Source organism: Natator depressus, chromosome 5, assembly GCF_965152275.1.
Source record: "Natator depressus isolate rNatDep1 chromosome 5, rNatDep2.hap1, whole genome shotgun sequence".
Taxonomy (NCBI): domain Eukaryota; kingdom Metazoa; phylum Chordata; order Testudines; family Cheloniidae; genus Natator; species Natator depressus.
The window spans coordinates 119,067,234-119,091,550 of NC_134238.1; the positions used below are offsets into that span (position 1 = coordinate 119,067,234).

The 24,317-nt window shown below is 42.7% G+C and overlaps 1 protein-coding gene across 2 annotated transcripts in view; it reads right to left on the minus strand.

Moving 5' to 3' along the window:
- PTBP3 (polypyrimidine tract binding protein 3) overlaps window positions 1-24,317 on the minus strand; it is a 123,507-nt gene that overhangs the window by 31,678 nt on the left and 67,512 nt on the right. For both annotated transcript variants that reach the window (XM_074953519.1, XM_074953521.1), the window contains 4 exons: window positions 22,248-22,417; window positions 20,703-20,849; window positions 11,716-11,880; window positions 8,291-8,401 (listed from right to left, as the gene is read on the minus strand). In XM_074953519.1, the coding sequence (XP_074809620.1) occupies window positions 8,291-8,401; window positions 11,716-11,880; window positions 20,703-20,849; window positions 22,248-22,417 (593 nt within the window). The remainder of the gene's footprint in view (window positions 1-8,290; window positions 8,402-11,715; window positions 11,881-20,702; window positions 20,850-22,247; window positions 22,418-24,317) is intronic.

A 24,317-nucleotide genomic window follows, 5' to 3' on the forward strand; every position in this document is an offset into this window, starting at 1 on the left:
AAAATGCATGTGCAATGCCTGAACTCTGGTCTCAAAATAAACATAAGAACATGATTCAGTTTGTTTGTGAGTTTGCCTGAAAATAAGTCTACACATTTAGTTGTTCATTTCGGACTTTCTCCTCTTTCAGCTATGCAATTACCTGAAAAAATTAACATGAACAACCACAAAAGTAATATGCTCTGCATAAGGAAAGCTACAATAACAAAAATTTTGTATCAAGAGTCATCTCTCACCTATATCAATGCTCATATTCTAAGAAACCAAAGAAAGATATGCGGAAGTGGCATGCCTGAGGTCCATTTTCAAGAATCCGTTACCTGATACATAGTAAGGCCTGGGCCACAAAAATTTTGTAATGGTATAACATCTGGTTAAGAGTGTGAATTTCTTTTTATTTAAAGTCATACAAGTACAATGCATTGCTTATACACCAGTACAGCTTATTCCTTGTCCAGTACAGCACAAGGAGAGTTGTATCGCCTAACTAGTATGACTTGTAGTATACTGATATATTAAAGCTGTACAATTTTTGTATGTACACATGGGCTTAGCGTAAATGAGCCAGGCCGACAAAAGAAAAAAAAAGACAATTGTTGAAAGTAAAAGATAAACTATCCAAAAACTTCAAAATTGTTATTTACAGATAAGCGATACATGTTATGCAATATTGTTAGCCCAAAGTCAAAACAAGTAAAATATTATTTTTAAAAGCTTTTTAAAAGAGTGACTATATCATGAAGATTTTTTATCTAAGAACAGTTAAACTAAACAAACTTTGTAGGGTATAGGCTACTATGCAATTTTAATAAATTAAGTTCACCACTAGTGAGTAATAAATTCAAGGTAGGTTTCTCAGCCATTTTATTGAAAAGGTAGGGGCTTCTCAGCAGACAGTTCCTAATCTATGGAACTGCAAACCAGAAGGAGATCCAAGATGAGTCTTTCCAGCATTAGGGCATTCTGCAAACCTCACCTTGTCCAGGAAAAACGCATATCAACACAAAACAGAAAGACTCCAAAAAAGGGAAAGAGTGGATCTTACTCCTACTTTGAACAGAACTTCCTGTTGGAACTACAAAATTAATATACCATAGTAATGGTCACTTTAGAAAAACATATGAGACTGTCTTCATGATTCTGAATTTACTACATTAGTTAATTAAAATATTTCAAATTTGTGCCTCCTGTCTCTGTGCAATCCATATTATCCAGCTACTTGATTTTGCAGTGAAGTCATAATTCTGGTTTGACAGTTTCTTAGACTAGTGTCAGCAGCACAGAAATATAAATTCACTGCAGGATCAGAGAGAAACCGAGTTGAGAGAGAGACAATTTCTGTTAATTTTAATTTCTTCATGTCACTCTAATATTAGCCCAGATAACATAGGCAGCTCCTTTTGACAGCAGGAGGAGACAGAAAATAAAGCAAAACTCAAGATGTCACTTCCCTATTCTAGTCAAGGTCTTATTCAGCCCTCATCACCCTAGCACAAGGGCACCTTCTAGAAGTGCATTTAAGCAACATAACTTGCATCTCTCATGTAGTTCTTGCTCCCTTTCTCCCGCCACCCGGGGTAAACTGGATGGAACTTTGAAAACTTTAAATATAATATAAGTATGCTGAGCTGTATGTTTATATTAGCAAAGGGTAAGGTTGAAGATCTGTGCCTTGCACTTGGAACGAAAGTTCTCTGGTGGTTCTTAATTCCTGTGGAAGTTTGTTCTGGTCTTGAGCCAGCATGGACAAAGCTCTACCACAAGTGTAAAGCTCATCAGTGTTGGAGGCAGACAGTTCCATTGTGCCTGAGGAGCAGAGTTACTGACTGAAGTCCTGATCTCACAGCTTTAGGTACTCTTTTAGGTATCATGGGTCCAGACCACTAAGTGTCCTAAAGGTAAGGAACAAGGCCTTGAATTTGACATGGTGTTCTATATGAAGCCACCACAGGGACCAGAGGGTAGGTTTGATGTGCTTGCAGTAAACTGTGCTGCTGAGGAGATGTGCTGCTGCATGCTGGGTGTAATGGAGATGGACTGGCTGACACAGCTCAGCTACAGTTCCTAAGCACCAACAGTTCTATTTATTCTAAGAGCTGCATAGAAAATAGTCCAGAAAAACATAGCCCTAGTTCCACTCCCACAAAACCAAAAAACAAAAAAAATAAACAAAAAACAAAAACCAAACAAAAAAAACCCAGGTGAGCCATCTATGATAGACTCTGGAAAAACCAATTAACAGAAAAGTTACTATTCTACAATGTCCCAAAGAGTGAGTCTTATGGAAACAGAACAAGGTAAAATACTTCCTGAGTAAGTAGAACATAAGAGGAAAAAGAATAGGAGTACCTGTGGCACCTTAGAGACTAACCAGTTTATTTGAGCATAAGCTTTCGTGAGCTACAGCTCACTTCATCGGATGCATACTGTGGAAAATACAGAAGATGTTTGTTTTTATACACACAAATCATGAAAAAATGGGTGTTTATCACTACAAAAGGTTTTCTCTCCCCCCATGGCTGTTACTCTGACCAGCAGGAGAGTGGGGTGGGGGGAGAGAAAACCTTTTGTAGTGATAAACACCCATTTTTTTCATGATTTGTGTGTATAAAAACAAACATCTTCTGTATTTTCCACAGTATGCATCCGATGAAGTGAGCTGTAGCTCACGAAAGCTTATGCTCAAATAAACTGGTTAGTCTCTAAGGTGCCACAAGTACTCCTTTTCTTTTTGCCAATACAGACTAACACGGCTGTTACTCTGAAACCAGGAAAAAGAATGAGAATTTTCTCCTGAGTAACACACAGGTAGGGATCCCTGCTTTAAAGAGCATGAAGTTCTCTGTCTTTCCTTGCTTAGATAGCCCCAAAGACAATTTTAAGGGTAAGGACTAAGGTTTTTCTTAGGTGTTAAGAGATACCGGAAAGTGCATTTAACCTAAGATCTCACATAATTAAAGGAGTGCATAAAAACTTGTCAGCACCTCTGAACAAAGATCCCACCACATCCAGAGAGGAGTCCACATAGCTGTGTGTTGGCAGAGAAATGGAGAAGGCGGCCTATAGAGGTGGAAAAGAACTCACATCTAAAAATGTTCTGCTCTTTTAATCTTTATCACTATGACTATGAGGTTGCAGACCCTCAGGACTTTATCAAGCCCATTCTGAAAGAAGGCAAAAAACTTAGAAAATATATCTAAAATTATTTAAATTTCTGTATTTGCTTCAGGAAAAAACAGCTACCTACCTTTCGTAACTGTTGTTCTTTGAGATGTGTTGCTCATGTCCATTACATTCTAGGTGTCTGCATGCACATGTGCACGGTTGTCGGAGACTTTTGGCTTAGCGGTATCTGTAGGGCTGGCTGTGACCCCCTCTGGAATGGCACTCTCATGTGGTGGTATATCAGGTGCCAGCAACCCTACGCCCTCTCAGTTCCTTCTTGCCAGCAACTCCAACAGAGGGACAGGAGGGCAGGTAATGGAATGGACATGAGCAACACATCTTGAAGACAGTTATGAAAGGTAGGTAACCATTTGCTCGTGTGGATTCCAGTCTAGGTGAATCACAAGCAGTATCTATGGAGGTGGGCTCGCAGTTCACAGCTTGGAGGCTTACAGTACTGCTCTATGGAAGCCCGCATCATCCCAGGCCTGCTGCACAACCACATGGTGGGATGTGAGGGTATGCACTGACAACCAGGTGGCCGCCTACAGATGTCCTGGATAGGCACTTGGGCCAAAAAGTCTGCCGAAGAGGCCTGCGCCCTGGTCAAGTGGGTGGTGATGATCGGCGGGGGCAGCACCTTTGCTTGATCATAACAAAAGCGAATGCAGGCCATGATCCAGGAGGAAATCCTCTGTACAGAAACAGGATGACCTTTCAGCCTGTCGGCCACAGCAACAAATAATTGCGTTGTCTTGTGAAAAGGCTTGCTCCTTTCAATGTAGAAGGCCAGAGCCCTCCTGACGTCCAGGGTATGTAGCCTGCACTCCTCCTCCAACTTATGCGGCTTTGGAAAGAAGACCAGTAAGTAAATATCTTGGTTCAATTGAAACTGAGAGACCACCTTAGGAAGGAAGGCCGAGTGCAGTCTTAGCTGGACTTTGTCCTCGTAGAAGACAGCGTCAGGGGGCTATGAGGTAAATGCCCGAATTTCAGATACCAGGCGGGCCGACATGACTGCGACCAGAAACGCAACCTTCCAGGAGAGAAGCAGCAGCAAACAGGAAGCCAAAGGCTTGAAGGGGGGGACCCATGAGCCGTGACAACACCAGTTTCAAGTCCCACAGAGAAACAGGATCCCTGACGTGTGGGTAGAGGCACTCCTGGCCTTTGAGGAATCTGACTGATGTCTTGAGAGAAAACTGACCTGCCTTCAATCGGTGGGTGGAAGGCAAAGACGGCCGCTACATGGACCTTGATGGAGGAGAGTGAAAAGCCCTGAAGCTTGAGGTGAAGGAGGTAGTCTACAATGATCTACAATGGAGCTTGCTCAGGACAAGCCCCCTTATACACCATCCAGCAGGTGAATCACTTCCATTTGGCCAAGTAGGTGGCCCTGGTGGAGGGCTTTCTATTGCCCAACAGGACTCGCTGGATCTCAGATGAGCAGTGCTGTTCCTGCGCATTTAGCCACGCAGCAGCCAAGCCATCAGATGAAGTGCCACCAGGTTCGGGTGCAGGAGACTGATGTGGTTCTGGGACAAAAGGTCCGCCCTGAGCGGCATCCGGAACAGGGTCGCCACCAAGACATCCAGCAGCGTGCTGAACCAGTGTTGGCGTGGGCAAGCCAGCACTATGAGGATGACCTTCACCCTGTCCTGCTTGATCTTCCATGAGGACCTTGGGCTGCAACGACACTGGAGGGAAGGCATACATCAGAGCCCCCGATCACGGGAGCAGAAAGGTGGCCAACAGGGATCCCTTGTCCCTGCCTTGGAACGAGCAGAAATCGTGGCATTTACTGTTCTGTCTGGATGCAAATAGGTCCCCCTGGGGAGTTCCCCACCTGCGGAACACAGAACTGACCACCTCCGGGTAAAGAGACCACTCATGGCAAGACAAGAATGTCCTCCTGAGGTGATCTGCCCAAGTGTTCCTGGCCCCTGGGATGGCCACAAGGTGGATATTGTTCTGCAGGCAGAAATCCCAGAGCTGGAGCTATTCCTAACATAGGGCAGACAACCTGGCTCCCCCCGCTTGTTGATACAGAAGACCGTGGCCATGTTGTCTGTGAGGACCTGAACCATCTTGCCTTGTATGTGAGGCCAAAAGGCTTGGCAGGCTAGGTGAACCGCCCTAAGCTCCCTGACATTGATGTGCAGTGACTGATTGTGACTGGACCAACAGCCTTGAGTACCGAGATTGCTCAGGTGGCCTCCCCAACCCAGGTCTGAAGCATCGGAAACCAGAATCACCAACGAAACCGGGGTTGCGAAAGGGACTCCCTCCTGCACCGATGCGGGATCTTGCCACCAGCTAAGGAATGACAGTACGCTGTCTGGAACCCTGATCACCCAGTCCATACTGTGCTGGTTGAGGACAGACCAATGCCAGCCATGTGGAGTTGCGCGTGCCTAACTACGTAAGTACATGCTGCCATGTGACCCAACAGTCTCAGGAATGTGTGGGTGGTGGTGGTGGTGGTGGTGAGTGGCTGGCACGCAGAGATGAGATGAGATGAGGTCCACCATGGTTTTGGAACAGAGTCTCGGGGAGGAAGGCTCTGGCTTGAGTGGAGTCGAGTACTGCCCCACTTGAGTGGAGTCGAGTACTGTCGAGTACATTGTAGTGGGGTGAAGGTTGACTTTTTGTCAACCTGATCCGAGGACCGGCCCCTTATCCACCAGTTGTCGAGGTATGGGTAGATCTGGACTCCCCGACATCTCAGGTAAGCAGCCACTGGTGCTATACACTTTGTGAACACTCTCGGGGCCGACAAGAGACCAAAGGGCATTGCCATAAACTGGAAATGGCGCTGGCCCAACATGAAAAGGAGGAAACGCCAGTGCCCCGGGAATGTGGAAATACAGAAGTACGTGTCCTTTAGATCGGGAGCGGTGTATCAGTCTCCTGGATCCATGGAGACCATGTGAAATTTCAACTTTTTGAGAGACCTGTTGAGGCGGCACAGGTGTAGGATAAGTCTGAAGCCCCCTTTTGCCTTCAGAATGAGGAAGTAACAGGGGTAAAACCCTTTTCCTTCCATGTTTTGTGGAACCTCTTCCACCGTCCCTAAGCTCATGAGGTTTTCGACTTCCTGAGTGAGGAGTTGTTCATGAGAAGAGTCCCTGAAGAGGGACGGGGAAGGGAGATGGAAGGGTTAGTCGGCTACAAACTGCAGGGTATAGCCCAATGAGACTGTGTTGAGCACCAGCAGTCCGAAGTGATATGGGACCAGGCTGGCTGGAAAGGGTGGAGGTGGTTGAGGAAGACGGGGAGTGGATCCAGTGCAGTGACTGGGGCATCGTCCTTGAGCGCACCCTCAAAATGATTGTTTCTGGCTGCCTTGATCACTGAAAGGACCGGGCTGAGCAGGTGGATGAGACGATGACTGGTGGAGTTGCTTAAAACCCATCTTTTTGTAGGAGCCAGAACGAGGGGTTCCCTAAAACCTCGATGATGGTGGAGGTGCAACAGTTTCCTGGCTTGCTGAGGATTATGAAGGCCTAAGGAACAGAGGGTGGCACGGGAGTCTTTAAGGCCATGGATCCTAGCATTAGTTAGTTCCCCCAAACTGGAGGTCCTGAAGGGTGAATCGTATCTCCTGGGACAGCCCAGAGGTCTGTAACCAGGAGCTATGCCTCATGGCTATGGCAGAGGTAAGCACCCTGGACGCCGAGTCTGTGGTGTCCCAGCCCATCTGGAGGACACCCCGGGCTACTGCCATGCCCTCATCTATGAGAGTGGCGAACTCCTGCGCCCGATCCTGTGGGAGGCTCTCTTTCAACTTGCCGACGGATTTCCACACATTGAAATTGTACCTGCCAAGTAGGGCCTGATGGTTAGAGACCCTAAACTGGAGGCTCGCTGTGGAATAAATCTTTCTGCCAAACAAGTCTAGTCTCTTGGAGTCTATATTTTTTGGGGGTGCCACTTGCCTGGCCCTGCCTGGCCCTTTCGTTGACAGCAGATATGACCAAGGACCCTGTATAAGGGTACGTGTAAAGGTATTAAAGTACTTCTTTTCCGACTTCTTGGATGTGGGCGGAATGGAAGAGGAGGTCTGCCACATCGACTTGGCGATCTTCAGGACCCCTGGGTGAATGAGCAATGCAACCCACGCTGGGGCAGAGGAGGGAATGGCATTGAAGAAGTCATCAGGTTCCTCAGCTAGCTCCTCGACCTCCAAGTTCAGGTTGGCCACCACCCTTTTAAGGAGGGCTTGGTGCTCTCGAAGTTGGGGGGGGGGGGGGGGAGAAATTGACAGATTTTGGAATCAGCTGGCAGTATATGGACTGGGGACTAGTTATAAAAAAATTTAAAATATTCAAGTAATTGTAAATTATTTCTTTTTGTATCAAAAAAATGAATGCAGGTCTTTGGCACTCATTGTTAGGTTGCAGGTGCCTGTCAAACTGATGAAATATTGGGGAAGGCAATCCACAAGTTCTTCACCTAGGATGCCAGATTATTAATTAATTTATTATTATTATTAAAGCATCATCACAGGCCCCCCCAAAAAACCTGTGCTTGAACCACATGCAGTTTATTAGCTGGTCATTTTTGCCTGTATTATATTCTACTAAAAGGAATTAGGAGCCAGATTTACAGGTCTTTGAGCCAACATTTGTAAGGAACACAAAATTTCACTGAAATTATTTATTTTTGCAGAAGAGCAGTACTGATTTGTAATTACAAGAACGATGGGTTTTAAAGGTTTTTGGAAAAAAATATATACCTACAGTACACAGATATTTGTCTTCCTTTTTGAACCTGAGATAGCAAGTGAAAAGTTTAAATTCCCCCATCACCAGCACCTCTTTCCTAGAAGGAAATACTAGCAGTGTACTAGCCTTAACCTGTGACCAGGTACACAGGTGGACTTATTCAAGACCACTAATGCATAATTAGTAGTAAAAGTACTAAAGTTCAGCAAATCATTCTCTATAACGTAATTACAAAACCCCAAAGCTACTTTGAGCAGCAAGAGAATTTAAATATTACTAGAGTGTCAAGAAACCCTAACACTAGTGCAGCTCATAGCAAAACCATGTACATGTAAAGAATGTTTTTGTAATTTATTTTATGTTTACTAAATAGGTCAGATGTATATCTTTATGCTTACCATTTTGGCATAATGTGCATTCATTGGATCAGCATACTGAAGCAAGGCCTGAAACTGATTGTTCTTTGTGAAGGTGATAATCTTCAAGACAGTTCCAAACTTGGAGAAAATCTAAAAAATAAATCAAGAAATAAATAATTTGGACTTTTAAAACTGTATCTGTATACTTTTAAAGCTACAGTACACAATTTTAGCTCTTGAGATACTGTTTTTCAGGAATAATTTTATATTAGAAATGAACAAAATAATTCTCAGTTCTATCAGAATCCATGTTTTGGAGGCAAGTTCATAATATTTTCTTTCTACTAGCCACTAACTTCCTCCACGTCCAGCAAAAAAAATAAAAAAAATAAAAAGGTAATTCTCTGCAAGAGCAAGAGTCACTGTCTCTCAAGTTACATGCCACAGAACTTGCTCAGAACTGGCATAAAAAGAGAGGGCCTTTGTTCTAGACCTCCAGAGATGCTGGAATACATTGGAGTATTGGTTTGAGAAGTGGGGTTTCACAAAGCAGTTGAGAGCAGGGATTCACAAGCTGTCTTTGAGGATGATGGAATGGACTGCACCCTCAGCAAGTTCGCATATCACACTAAGTTGGGGGGAGAGGCAGATACGCTGGAGGGTAGGGATAGGGTCCAGAGTGACCTAGACAAATTGGAGGATTGGGCCAAAAGAAATTTGATGAGGTTCAACAAGGACAAGTGCAGAGTTCTGCACTTAGGAAGGAAGAATCCCATGCACCGCTACAGGCTGGGGACCGACTGGCTAAGCAGCAATTCTGCAGAAAACGATCTGGGGATTACAGTGGATAAGAAGCTGGATATAAGTCAGCAGTGTGCCCTTGTTGACAAGAAGGCTAATGACATATTGGACAGCATTAGTAGGAGCACTGCCAGCAGATTGAGGGAAGCTATTATTCCCCTCTATTTGGCACTAGTGAGGCCACATTTGGAGTACTGCGTCCAGTTTTGGGCCCCCCACTACAGAAAGGATGTGGACAAATTGGAGAGAGTCCAGCGGAGGCAACAAAAATAATCAGGGGGCTGGGGCACAAGACTTATGAGGAGAGGCTGAGGGAACTGGGCTTGTTTAGTCTGCAGAAGAGAAGAATGAGGGGGGATTCAACTCCTGAAGGGGGGTTCCCAAGAGGATGGAGCTAGGCTGTTCTCAGTGGTGGCAGATGACAGAACAAGGAGCAATGGTCTCAAGTTGCAGTGGGGGAGGTCTCAGTTGGATATTAGGAAACACTTTCACTAGGAGGGTGATAACGCACTGGAATGGGTTACCTAGGGAGGTGGTAGAATCTCCATCCTTAAAAACCTCTAAGGCCTGGCTTGACAAAGCCCTGGCTTGGATGATTTAGTTGCGGTTGGTCCTGCTTTGAGCATGGGGTTGGACTAGATGACCTCCCAAGGTCTCTTCCAACCCTAAATTCCTACAATTCTATGAGAGCTCGAAGTACTAGGTACAAAGCTGGATGAATCCTACGGGTTCAGTAACTGAAGATCTCTTCTAAACAGCTCATGTATCCACGTTTTATTTTTGAAACCACAAAAATCATTGTCCATGAGATTTGAAGCTCAAAATGCTATATAATTTTTTATTTGTCAAGAGTAATCACTGTGTTCAAGACGATATCCCTGCCTCTGATAGCTTACATAGAAGACATAGAAAGACAGAAGATCCACTATAAGACTCAGTAAAAGGAGAAATTGAACACAAGCTCCCCCCCCCTCCACTTCACTCTTTAATTTGTTGTCTCTTGTCTTATACTTATGTTGTAAGTTCCTTGGGACAGGGACCATCTTTTTGTTCTGTGTTTGTACAGAGCTTAGTATAATGGGGTCCTGGTTGCTGACTGGTGCTCGGTGCTACAGTAACAAAAAAAATAATAAAGGATCTGAAGAAGAAGAATGTAGGGAGCACACTGGAATTGGAGAATATCCATGCATACGACACTGAATGCGAGACAGCAGAAAGGGGAGTGGAAGAAGGAAAGGGAATGTTGTTGGAAGAACATGAACAGCAAGGAGGAATGCAACAAAACACTAGATCCAAGTGTGAGCAGAGTTATGCAGGGCCTTCATGGAATATCAGGGTTGGAAGGGACCTCAGGAGGTCATCTAGTCCAACCCCCTGACTGCCCAAGCCAGTTAGCCCCTGAGACAGCAGCAGCAGTTTGGGTGTGTGGGAGAGGCTCAGGCCAAGGGAAAGGGGGCTGTGGAGTGCTGCGGGTGCTTAACTTGGGAGGGGGGGGGGGACGACTCCCCAGCTCCCACTGGCATGGCACCCCAGCAGCTCCTAAGCAGCAGAAGGTCTCTGCGCTGCCTGCAGGCCCTGGCCCCGCAGCTCCCATTGGCTGCAGTTCCCTGCCAATGGGAGCTGCAGCAGCTGGTGCTTGTGGCAGGAGAAGTGCAGCCCCTGCCCCGGCTGCCTAGAAGCTGCAATGACACAGAACCGGGTAGGAAGCCCCTGCCAAACCCTCCCCCCGCCACTCCTCCAGTACCAGCAGGGGTCACAGGCCACCTCCTCCAGCACACACACTGCCCCTGGACACACACACACCCCCAGGCACCCACAGACCCCCGGCCAAGTTTTAGTCAGGGTGGGTATTTTTAGTACAAGTCATGGACAGGTCACAGGCTGTGAATTTTTGTTTAGAGCCCATGACCTGGCCGTGACTTTTACTAAAAATACTTGTGACTAACATGTAGCCTTATCTATGACTGATAACCCTAACTACTTGCCTAGTTTTTAGGCATCCCAAGCTTATGGTTCCTACACTACAGTGATCATCTTTCTGGTAAAGGACAGAACAGCAATCTCTATTACAGTCTTTTCATCATGCATCTTAAAATTTATCAGGGGGTTGCTGGTGATAAAGCACTTCCCCTTGCCCAGGAGCTAAGTATACAGTCTCTAGAACACACACTTCCTTCAAATCCATATAAATTAGGTTATTTATAGGTAAATATTACAACTAAAATAAAATTATGTCAGTCTGACCGTCCAAAAAATGATAATGAAACAGAATATTTACATAACAAATTCTTAGGAGCAACTGTATGCCCAGGAATGAGCTACCAAAAAAAATTGTCAGAAAAGGTAACAATAAAGCATGACAGTTTTGATGTTTCTTCCTCAACATGCTGTTTAAAAGTCCTTACTCAAAGAAGCAGGAGGATCAAAAGAAGGCATGGAAGAGTGAGTGTCACTAGTAAGAACAAAGAATACATTTGTCATTTTGAATTAAATCCACTCAAACATGGTACTATAATAATTGACTACAGTTCATCCTGAAGTGGCAATCCTCACACACGTTGAACATCCGAAGTACAATTTCTAGACAAAGAGGTACTGGATTTACATTAGCATTATAGATAGTATTTAATAATCATTTGCTTCCTCTCCCCACACCTCGTTACCTGATACAGCACTTCCAAAGTGACAGGGTAGAAAAGGTTTTCAACAATAATTCGGAGAACAGAACTTTGACCTGGAAGGAGTCCACCCTCAGTAGCAGGAGCGCCTGTAAGAGCTAGGGCTCCAGACTGCACAGCATTCACTGCTTGCAATGCAGCTTGGGTTCTCTGAGAAAGAGGAGGAAGACAAGAGTTAACTTACATAAACAATTATCATGCAAATAAAATATGTAAAAATGTTGTTTATCAGTTTAAGTTATACAGACTTATATTGTACTTATATTTAGAAAATATTCACACAAGACTCCAATGGCTAACTTTAGGTAAGGAGTACAGTCAAGTTATTTGGAGGAAGAATTCCATACAGTACTTGCACACATAATATGTAGCAACAAAAAAAATGGCAGACTACCTTCAATATTCATCGTGTTCCTCACTTTATTTATGACGATGCGTTGGACTAATAAAGCCTCATTTTTACAACTCTATTTTTAAATGAGCTGAAAGCCCCAAAGACCTAGGATGAGACTTTCAACACACAACAGAAGCCAAGCTGTGTCGGTCCTGTTCCAACAAGCAAATAGTGCACTGGACTGGGACTCACTGCACTGCCACCAACCTGCTGTATCACCAACTCATTTCACCCCTCTGCCTTAGTTCCGCTATCTGTAAAATGGTAATAAGGATACCTACCTTCCTTTGTAAAGCTATTTGAGATCTATGGATGAGAAGCATTATATAAAAGTATCATATATTATTATGATACTACTGTGTTACCACTACCATGTAGACCCAATAAAGGATAGAACTGGTCTACTGTTGAGCAGTGGGACTCCCCTGGTCCATTTTACTATAATGGTGTATTTTGCAAAAATCATGCATCACACAAACACACATCTAAAACTGTATAAGATTATGCATTTTGATTGTTAATTAAAATGCTTACTTGATGTGGTGTTTGCTTTTCCCTTTATTAACTTCACACATATGGAGAGGAAGTCAGTCTTCTGAAGACAGAACTGTTAGCCAGATTGCTGTAGGTTTGATTAGGAACATGAGTTCCATTTATCCACAATCACGTGTACTTTGGATATACCTGGCCTCAGCCTGCTATTCTGTACCCTTTCACATTCCTGAGGTATGCTGCAACTCACTCTCCGAAGCAACTTTAAGTAGACTGCAAGGCAGTGGACCAACTCACCAGCCAGTGCATCAAAACCATTTCCAACAGAGTCAGGATTTCAATCCCTATTCTTCAGGAATCGAGTTTTATTTTTCAAAAAGTTCAAACTATAAATCATGCCCTTTCTCCTGACCTGGGGTCTCCTACAGGAGTGTATCTACTCCCTCTTGGCTCCCCAGGTCACCTGCTTTTTTACTCCCTTTTGCTGAAGCCTTCCTCCACCATACTGACTTCCAGCCTTCTCAGCCTGCTCCCTGCAGGGTTGCATACTCAGGCTGTCTGCCTGGAAGCTAAGGAGAGCCCCACTGCTTCCTAATCTCATTTTGCCCTTTATATCCAACCAGGCCTCCTCTCAGCTTTCTACCATGTGACTTCTAGCACTTATTCCTCTCACCTGGAAAGGTGAGCTAATCCCAGCACAGGGTGAAGCTGAGCCCCAATTCCCCCAAAAGACTCATCCTGGGACACTGATACTATGAACTGTGAATGCAGGCATAAGCGGAACTAGTTACTCCAAACCCCTCTACCAGATCCTCTACATTGAAATTCAAAGGCAAGAGATAAGAAACATGAGTTCAGGAAAATTAAATGGCAAAAAGGTTCATTAATGCAGAGTTAAAGATGCCCAGTGATAGTGTGGGCCCTTCCAGAACAGCAAGTTTGGCAAAATTCAAACTTCTGAAAACCAGGAAATACAGAATTACGGTAAATGTCCACACAATTTTAATAATCTTAAAAGCTGGAAACAGCTACTGGAAATTATCTGCATGTACTCCAGTTGCATTCTCGGTGTTAGGTGAGCATATTAAATGGTGGAGGAATAAGCTGGAACAGCTTGGAAGAGCTGTGATTGTGATATGAAGAGATATGGGAATTTGTCTAAAGCACATTACAGAGCTGTGATTGTGCTATGAAGAAATCTGGGTCTGAGTCCCCCCATGTTGGTTGTCAAAGGAAAGAGGTGCATCTGTACCTACAGGTGCATTTCAACACAGAACTGGGTATGTTGTGTCACAGTAGGACACTGGGGTCTTCTTGCCATGGGTACTGTCAGTACTGAGGTGGGATATGAAAGCAGTCTGTGGATTTAATAGTGATATGGGAAAGGAGAGGTTACCTACGTCATACAGTAATTGGAGTTCAAGATGTTTGTCCCTGTGGGCACTTCACTTCAGGTGCACATGTACCCCATGCACCTTTGACTGCAGAATTTTGGCAGCAGTGCCTGTATGGCCAGTGCACATGTTCTAGGCATCCTCATACCGAGAAGATATAGAGCCATGTGGATGAACCACCCCTCAGTTCCTTCTCCTCCACAAACTCTCACAAGACAAGACTCCGAAGCAGTGGGGATGGAGGTTAGATAGTGGAGCAGCACCCATAGGGTCAAACATCTCAAAGAACTCCCGTTACTGTACAAGATAAGCAACCTCTCCTTTTTCACACAACATCCCTTTGGGTGTGCCACTTCAGGTGACTCCCAAGCAGTATTTCCTGAAGAAAGCAGAAGCTTTGGAGAAGATTCTAAGACTGATGTCAGAACTCTAGTGCTGTGAAGCACATCTGCTCTAGAGGCATACACTGAAGTATAATGTTTGGAGACAGTATGAATGGAAGCCTAAACAGCAGCTCTGCAAATTTCTGCAACTGGTACATGTTTTTAAACAGTGCCATGAAAGTAGCTTGAGATCTGAAAGAATCTGAAGTTGGGGCTGTTCCAGATCCTCGACCGAAAACATCAAAATTGATGATCAGTAAAGGAAGGCTGGGTAGTAGCGATCAATACAGAAGATGGATTACTTTTCTGATACCTAGATCTCTTCTTGGGTGGCTCAGTAGACCAATGGAAGGTACGAAACTAGACTGGGCAGGATCTTTGAGCCATCTGTGACCCGCTAAACTCTTTTGCGCACGTGTGCAGATCCCAAGTGAGCAGTTTGAACCTTGAACCCCTGAGGGTGTGGCAAGGACTAATCAGTAGACTCACTGAAGAGCTTACGTATGTCAAAAGGAAGGTCCTCTACAGTGGTTTGAACACCCCCCCCATGGGGGGGGGAGAAGGAGGAGGGGAAGAGGAGAGGGAACCCTCACATTTGTAGCCACAACCCTTGATGCATGACAATCACTGTAGAAACAGAGCAGACTGCAATATCAGCCGCATCCAGTGAGGCCTGTAACAAGGTCCTTGTTGGGAGCTGAACCTTAGTGATGATCGCCTTCCACTGGTCGGTTCTTGATGTTCCAAGTGGAGAGAGAGAGTCAATAAATTACATTTGCTGTAGTTGATGTGATTACACTTCACCATTAAAGCTTGGCCTGGAAAGTGGAAAATCCCCAAATAGGGGAACAAAGAAGCGAGGTGTTAATATTGAGTCTTAAAAGCCACAGATCTTGAGAGGGTCAGGGAGAACTCAAAATTTAACAGCCACTTTTACTGCTCCCACACACAAGCTTGGGCAGAAGAGAGAGAGGGGCATGCTTTCATAGAAAAGGGTCTTTTGAACTGCAGGACCAGCTGAGAAACTAACTAAAGTAAAGTGTAATTGGTCTGTGTGTCCCTGAAGAAGTGAACTGCAAACCCAGAGCTCTCAAAAGGTCTGAATGTTGGGAAAGGGTGTGCTTAAAGTACTGGGGGGTCTCCACTAATTCTGGTATGCCTAGAGAGCAGCTGTCTGTCAGGTCCCATTTCTGTGAAGGATAACAAGAAAGCCTGTGCCTAGAAAGCACGCCAAGGAAAGAGAGAGTACTGCAACCGACTCAGACCAAAGGAAGCTTAAGAGCACACAGTTTAAAGTGCCCCAGTGTGGTGGTCACAAACACAGCAGCCTGGTGACTCTCCAGCAGAGGGAGCTTTACCAAGGCTATATGACAGTTACAGGCAGTGAAGAGAGAGAATCTGAACTAAAATGCCTAGACCTACATCCCTGAACAGGTTAAAAACCAATACAAATGCAAAATGAGATGGTATTGACAAGAGGTGAGAAGAAGAGAATAAACTAAGTGTCTTATCCACCACACTGAAGTGAGTTCATTTTCATCTCATCTCCTAATTCTGTTGTAAATATTACCATCATCTGACCAGGCATTATATATTTGCCACAGAAAAGGGGTGGAATTGGGACAGAGAGACTCTGTCCATAAAACAAAACGTGGTCCATAAAAGAGTGTGCCAAAGAAGCAATCCCCAGTATGACAATGAGAGAACCACTGTTGTAAATGAAAATTTTTAATTCTGATACTGAACTGTAAGTGACAGGTTTCAGAGTGGTAGCCGTGTTAGTCTGCATCAGCAAAAACAATGAGGAGTCCTTGTGGCATCTTAGAGACTAACAAATTTATTTGGGCATAAGCTTTCGTGGGCTAAAACCCACTTCATCAGATGCATGGAGTAGAAAATACAGAAAACAGTATAAATATTACAGCACATGAAAAGATGGGAGTTGCCTTACCAAGTAGGGGTCAGTGCTAATGAGGCTAACTCAATTAAGGTGGAAGTGGCCTATTCTCAACAGTTCACAAGAAGGGAGGAGGAGGAAAATTACTTTTGTAGTGCTAATGAGGCCAATGCAATCAAGGTGGATGCCAATTTCCAACAGTTGACAAGAAGGTGTGAGTATCAGCAGAAGGGAAAATTACTTTTTGTAGTGACCCGTCCACTCCCAGTCTTTATTCAGGCCTAATTTGATGGTGTCCAGTTTGCAAATTAATTCCAGTTCTGCAGTTTCTCATTGGAGTCTGTTTTTGAAGTTTTTTTTGTTGAAGAATCGCCACTTTTATGTCTGTTATTGAGTGTCCAGGGAGATTGAAGTGTTCTCCTACTGGTTTTTGAATGTTACAATTCTTGATGTCTGATTTGTGTCCATTTATTCTTTTGCATAGAGACTGTCTGATTTGGCCAATGTACATGGCAGAGGGGTATGGCCAATGTGATATGTGCCAGCAATGCCCCTCTTGCAGAATTGTATTTCATGCTGTAAATTGCTAGACAACCCCAATATACTAGACAGGCAAATGATCTCACGGCATGCCTTGGCGATTAAGGGAGCTGGAGGACACAGGCAAAGGTGGAACCTTCTCCCTTTGTGAGGTTTAATGTGTGCGAGAGCATCAGTCCCTGAAAGTCTCCAGAACGCTTCTCTGCCACCATATGAGCACAAAGGTCCCAGAAATAAAGATATTAATCCCTAATACTGATCTGAAAGTCCATCATGGAGGTGATTAAGCTGGTAGTCAGAGGGAGGCTCAGAGAGACGATGAGTCTCCTAACTGGCCTATCCCTTACCATGTTCCAGAGCAGAAATCTGTTCTCCAGTCACATTGCCAAACATCTAATGAAGTCTCTAGAAACCTCCCTCCTGGAGAAATATTTTGTCCTCCTTTCCCCCCAAAAGCTGCTGTATCACAGGTTCTTCCAAAATGAACATGAGAAAATTAGAGTGGAGTTTTTATCTAGTCATCTTTCCAGGTTTTTAAACAGAGTTGCTACCTGATCTACAGATACCAGTTTGGTGGTGAAGTTCATGGCACACATTAACGTATCAAATACAGAAAGCTGCATGGGAGCATTTACATGGGATTGATTTGACCCCTTCGTTCTAAACTGACTCACTATGATAGCCTATCCAGGCAAGTAGAAAGAGGAGACAGGTATCTGAAAGGCCATACTACATTCTTTCAAAGAGCAGCCAGAGTTTATCTGGTCTTTATGTAAAAAGATAAGTTCAAGGTGAATGAATGTCTTGGCAAGAGACTCTATTCCTATCTCTACACTGGGGAGCTTCATGAGATCCTTTGAAAAAATGCTAGAGTTAAAGAATTGTTCACTGAGGAGCTGTAAAAGAAGAGAACAGAAGCAGCCTGCCCTGAAATATTTCAAGGGTTCCCACGTACAGTTTACTCCTCCTTTTCTCAGACTGGGAAAAACTAGCACACAATTAGCTGATAGAGCTAGTCATCGCCTTTTCTGCTGGCTCCTCTATATAAGCAGGGTAAACTGCTGTTACAGCAGCCTCTTACACTATCCAACTCAGAATGAGAAACCACTGCAGAATTTGTCAGCCCCATAGTAAACCATTAACCTACCTTCTAACAGTGGCCAGTGTCAGATGTTTAAGAGAGAATGAACTGAACAGGGAAATTTCAAGTGATCCAGCCATTGATGAACCTATCTTCCAGGAACTTATCTAATTCTTTTTTGAACCCAGTTCTACTTTTTGCCTTCACAACATCCCATGACAACGAATTCCACAGGTTGACTGTGTGTTGTGTGAAGTACTTCCTTTTGTTTGTTTTAAACCTGCTGCCTATTAATTTCATCAAGTGACCCCTAGTTCTTGTGTTACATGAAGGGGGTAAATAAAATTTCCCTATTCACTTTCTCCATCCCATCCATGATTTTATAGACCTCTATCATATCTTCCCTTAGTCGTCTCTTTTCTAAGCTGAATAAACCCAGTCTTTTTAATCTTTCCTCATATGGAAGCTGTTCTATACCCTAATAATTTTTGTTGGCCTTCTCTGTACCTTTTCTAATTCTAATAAACCTTTTTTGAGATGGGGTGACCAGAACTCCATACCGTCTTCAAGGTGTGGGAACATCACGGATTTATATAGTAGCATTATATTTTCTATTTTATTATCTCTTTCCTAATGGTTCCTAACTTTATCATCTTTTTTTTTTTGACTACTGCTGCACGCTGAGTGGATGTTTTCAGGGAACTATCCACAAAGACTCCAAGCAGCTCATTTAGACCCCATAATTTTGTATATATAGTTGGGATCACTTTTTCCAATGTACACTCCTTTGCACTTAACACTGAATTTCATCTGCCATTTTGTTGCCAGTCATCCAGTTTAATTAGATCCCGTTGTAACTTTTCAAAGTCAGCTCTGGACTTAATGTTTGAGTAATTTTGTATCATCTGCAAATTTTGCCACCTCACTGAACATCTCTTTTTCCAAATAATTTATGAATATGATGAACAGCACTGGTCTCAGTACAGATCCTTGGGGGACCCTGTTACTTAACTCTCTTGATTGTGAACACTGACCATTTATTCCTATGTTTTGTTTCCTATCTTTTACACAGTTACTGATCCAGGAGAGGACCTTCCTTCTTATCCCATGATTGCTTAGTTTGCTTAAAAGCCTTTGGTGAGGGACCCTGTCAAAGGATTTCTGAACGTCCAAGTTCACTATACCCATTAGATTACTCTTGTTACTCCTGAAAGAATTCTGCACCCCTGCAGGGAAGCAGAATTCATATGGCCTGCATATTTGTGTGCCCCCCACACAGAAAAAAAACAAAAGAAATCTGCGTGGAGGGACATGCGTCTCTTCCCTGGCAGCACGTCTGTTCCAGCCTGTCTGGAGCAGCCTCAAAGACGCAAATCACTGGGTGTGCGCGTTTGGGGGGGGCGGGGGGAGGGGGGGATGGGGACTGGGCCTGAGTGCCTGCGGGGGAGACGTCAGGGCGTGGGGCTGGCCAACAAGCGAGAGAGAATCCTTCCCTCTCGCTTCACAGCTTGAGGGATGTGAAGGAGTGTAGGTCTTTTTGCAGGAGGAAGGCTCTGTCCCTGAGGCAGAAATGTAACAGCCTGCCTGCCTAGTAAAATGTCTGTAACTTCCTGATAATTGAAAAAAACAGTTAATTAAATTAGTATCATGTTACTGAAAATTGTTTTTAAGTTAACTAAAATAATGGGTTTTTTTTGTTTGTTTTTTTTTGTTTTGTTTTTTTTACAAAAGCTAAGTAAATGTTGCTGGTTAATTGATCTCACTCTCTGGAGACAGAAATGTAGCAGCTTGTCTGCATAGTAACATTGTTAATGATCCTATTGCTAGTTAACTACTCCCATTCTCAGTCAATTGCCCAGGAACATAAAAGCTGTAAAGTTTTAAGGCCCCTACATTGCCGGAGTGATGTAAAGCCTTATAAATGACAGTAATGGAATCCACTAGGAAGATCTATGTGCTCTCTCACTTTATCCCTGTGCCAAAGTTGCACAATGGGGTTAGATTTTTACTTATCCATTAAAAAAAAAAAGAAAAAAAAAAGGCTTTGTTGGCAAATAAAACAAACAATTATCAAGCAGTCAATAAAATGTCAGGACAATCAGAACCAAGCACTTATCAAAGTACCCAGCCAGGTCTAGGACAATGATTAGCAAAACTCTATGACTTTTATGTGTGAAATTCCATTTTTTTTAAAAAAAAATTTGGTGCTGTTTGGTGTTCTGTAATGTAATTTAAATGAAAATATAGAATTGTAACTGGAATGCAGGGTTTTAGTTACCAAGTATTTGTAACTTAACTTTCATGTGTTTAGGAAATGCTGAATAGTTATTGTAACTTTCTTTTGTATTGCAGTTTAAAATAACTTACCAAAACAATCGAAACTGGTGTGATTATAATGCATTATTTTGAGACACACTATTTGCAGAATTTTTAAAATTTTGGCGCAGAATTTTTAACTGTTTGGCACAGAATCCCCCCCAGGAGTATCTTGTCCACATACTTCTTGTTCTTTACTACAGTTTCACCCATTTTGCTTGGTCCTGAAGTTCAGCTCTCTGACCTGTAATTGCCTTTTTTATATAAAGAGCTTTTAATGTGCAACAGCAATTTACAGACATGGAAGATGACAAGTCCCTGCCTAAGAGAGCTTACAATCTAATTTATGATTGAATGGAGCAATATTCTGTCAAAGCTGACTACTCATTTTACATCAACAGATAGCAGTTCATTAATTTAATGTTCACTAATGTACAACTGTATTCATTTTTTAAAATACATGTATTATACTTACAGCCTGATTTGGCAGATTGTCAGTCTTTAGTTCTCTGTGATTGGAATACTGAATATAAACAGGCTGACTGCGGAGGTGAGGCGTAACAGGAGTGTAGTAGTTCACCATAGTAACGGCAGCTTCTTCGGAAGCCATTTCCAAGAAAGCCTAAAAATCAACAGAAATATTGCAATTTTCAATGTTTTTTTGTTTGCATAACATACTGAAGAATCATTTATCCACCAAATCCACCTCATCTGAAAAACTCGTGTGAACTAAAAGTACACATGTGATTTGCTCAGTATTTAGAAACAAAATACTATTTATGATTATATTTTTCAAAATACTTTTGAGACTTGCAATTACTTTAGAGTTAACCTGCAAATCCTTTTAAAATTTCTATTACGGTAAAAGAGCCCACAACCAGATCAGGTTTCCACAGAGGCACTAAACATATGATGTATGGAATACTCTCAACACCCAATGGAAGACGTAAAGTTTCCTCTATCGCTTTTTCGGTCCCAAATTCAGAACTGCTACTCATTTCACATTAACGGGTTGTTTTTTTTTACATAATGCTCAATGTTTACTATGTGATGTCATCATACCAACCACAGAACTTCATTAGGGCCTGCAGAATGCCAAAAGGCACAAGGACAAGTAAATTTTTGTATCACTATTTTGCAAGAATTTGTTATTTTGTATATAATATTAAACTTTGCAAAATCAAGCATGTTGAAAAAACAGTCTTACTTTACTCCACATCATGGTGGTTGTGACATAAAATGAATGCATCACATCAACCAAAAGAGTAATATACTGATGGTTGGGGACACTTATATTCCCACTGTCTTGCAGGCACAAACATGTGGCAGGGATAGTTATACTGAACTTTAGTGACTACAGCACCCTGGTAATGAGTTTGATTCCTTCCTGGAACCGTGCTGTCCCCAACTACCCAATCATCCAAACATGAGAATATATGTACTCAGTTAAGCAGTATGATGGAGCACAAACTGGAAGCTGGTTAGTGTCCAATGACATCACCAAAAGAAATGCCTAAAACACTAGGCTTTATTTAAAAAATAAAGATTTCACTGTTTATTCAGGGTAAAGCTTATGTTTATTTAGTTAAGCAAAAAACAGTTATGTTTTTCTTTAAATAAAAAATAAAATGTAGGTAACCATAGTTCTCTATCCTCAGCAGGAAGTTTGAGAACAGCTGTCAGCAACTATGTAGTTCTTTACCTCTGTACAAGTACTTTTGTACAAGACAGACAATAAAAAGCATTACTCAGCAGGCTGAACATCAAGTAACAGGACTATTCTATTTCATCTCTTCCAATAATATAAAGAATGGCATTTTATTATGTTGGGCATTTACACAGATTTTATGACCAATATCACATCATTTAAAAATGTTTTAAAACTGATGTGCTAAAGTCCTGAATAATCTATAAAATAATAATTGGCCCTACAAAATTTCAGCCAAATGCAATATCAAAGAGGTTAACTTGAATATAAGTAGCATTCTCTTGTATTTTACTCATGCAAATAACTACATACCTGGCTTTTTCCTTTCAACATCAAGAGATTGGTTACTTTGCCAAAAGGGAGACCTAATGAAATGACCTCTGCTTCAGTGACATCATTTGGAATTTTACGAAGATGAAGGACACGAGAAGGGGAGCAGGGAGATCTATCTCCTTTAAATTTCTTATTGTCATTCCCATTAGCTAGAATATCAGAGAAAGAACAATTACTACAAAATGTATAATTCTGAAAAAGTAGTCGGATTATTTCCTTTACTAGTATTAAAGGTGATCACTATCTGTAGTTATCAATATTAAAAGAGAGAGACAATCTATAATCTACTCAATTAAGACCATCAAAAGTAGTTTAAAAAAATACAACATCTGCTCACGATTTCCTCTGCAAACCTGTGTGGTTTTAGAGCCACCAGGCCGTGACCCTCTCCTCCAAGCCCCTCTTCAAGGTCCATGTGTACCATGTCATGTACAAGAAGTTAACCAACTAATCATACATTGAAAGGCAGTTGGAGATAGGTGATAAAATAAAAATGTACTCTGTCTTCTATTCTTCTCCATCACCCTTTTTCTGTTGCTCATATTCCTTGATTGTAAAATCATTATGGTAGGGAGGGTCCAGTGTGACTAAAGCAACTAGTTAAACTGTGGGTACGAATATAAATAAACTTTTAAAAAATTCTCCCCCATATTCATGAGTTAAAAAAACAGGAAACTGACTATACAGAAAGTGTGGTCAAATGCACCTATAAATGAGAAACATTTTATTCTCAAATCTTGTGTTACAACTAGATAAAATTTCAGAAGAGTAATTTTTAAGTTAACAGTTTCCATCTAAGTGACACATAGGTTAGAAAGTTCTTATCAGAAACCTCCGGATGTCTTATGAATAGCAGGCAAAGTATATTTTTTGTGCTTTTTAATTATATCCTGTTGCATAATAAGGAACCAGACTCTACCACATTGTAATCTGAAGGAAGAAGCTGTAACTACAAAACTTTTTTCCCATATTGTCACTCACAGTTGAGGGCAACTGTACCTATATTCCCCCTCCATGGTCTAACAAAGGCACCTACTTTTAGGTTTCTGGTTCCCAGCTGTCCCCTCTCTTGAGCAGAGATTCTCCAGACAAATCACTTGACACAGGTTGTCCCAAAAATTCATTCTTGTTTGGCACATTGCTCAAATCAGTCCCTCTGAAGTTCATAACAATTCCCAGGGTTCACATCATATATCCTCCCTAGAGAGGTTACATTCAATCACAGCCCACAGTAATACATAACCTTAGCATTTAGTACAACGGACTCCAAAAATATTTAAATTTCATTCAATAAAGTTTTTCAAGGTTACAGTAACTGCAGTTCAAGATGTTTTGTCCACAAGGATCCCACTGCACGTGTGCACAAGCCTGAAATATTTTAGCCACCAGTATCTGCTGGGGCTGTGTATGCACCTTGCACATCTCCGCTCCCTCCCCCTCATCAAGGGTATTAAGGGCGAAGCAAACACCATTCAGTGATCTTCCAGAAAACACCATCCTAGCCACCATGGATGTAGAGGCTCTCTACACAAACATCCCACACACAGATGGAATACAAGCTGTCAGGAACAGTATCCCTGATGACGCCACAGCACAACTGGTTGGTGAGTTCTGTGACTTTATCCTCACGCACAATTATTTCAAATTTGGTGACAATATATACCTCCAGACCAGTTGCACCGCTATGGGCACTCGCATGGCCCCACAATATGCTAACATTTTTATGGCTGACCTGGAACAACTCTTCCTAAGCTCTTGTCTACTCATGCCCCTTCTCTACCTACACTACATTGATGGCATCTTCATCATCTGGACCCATGGGAAGGAAACCCTGGAAGAATTCCACCACAATTTCAATGGCTTCCACCCAACCATCAACCTAAGCCTGGACCAATCTACATGGGAGGTCCACTTCCTAGACACCACGGTGCAAATAAGTGACCGTCACATTACCACCACCCTATACCGAAAACCCACCAACCGCTATGCCTACTTTCATGCCTCCAGCTTCCATCGCAGACACACCACACAATCCATTGTCTACAGCCA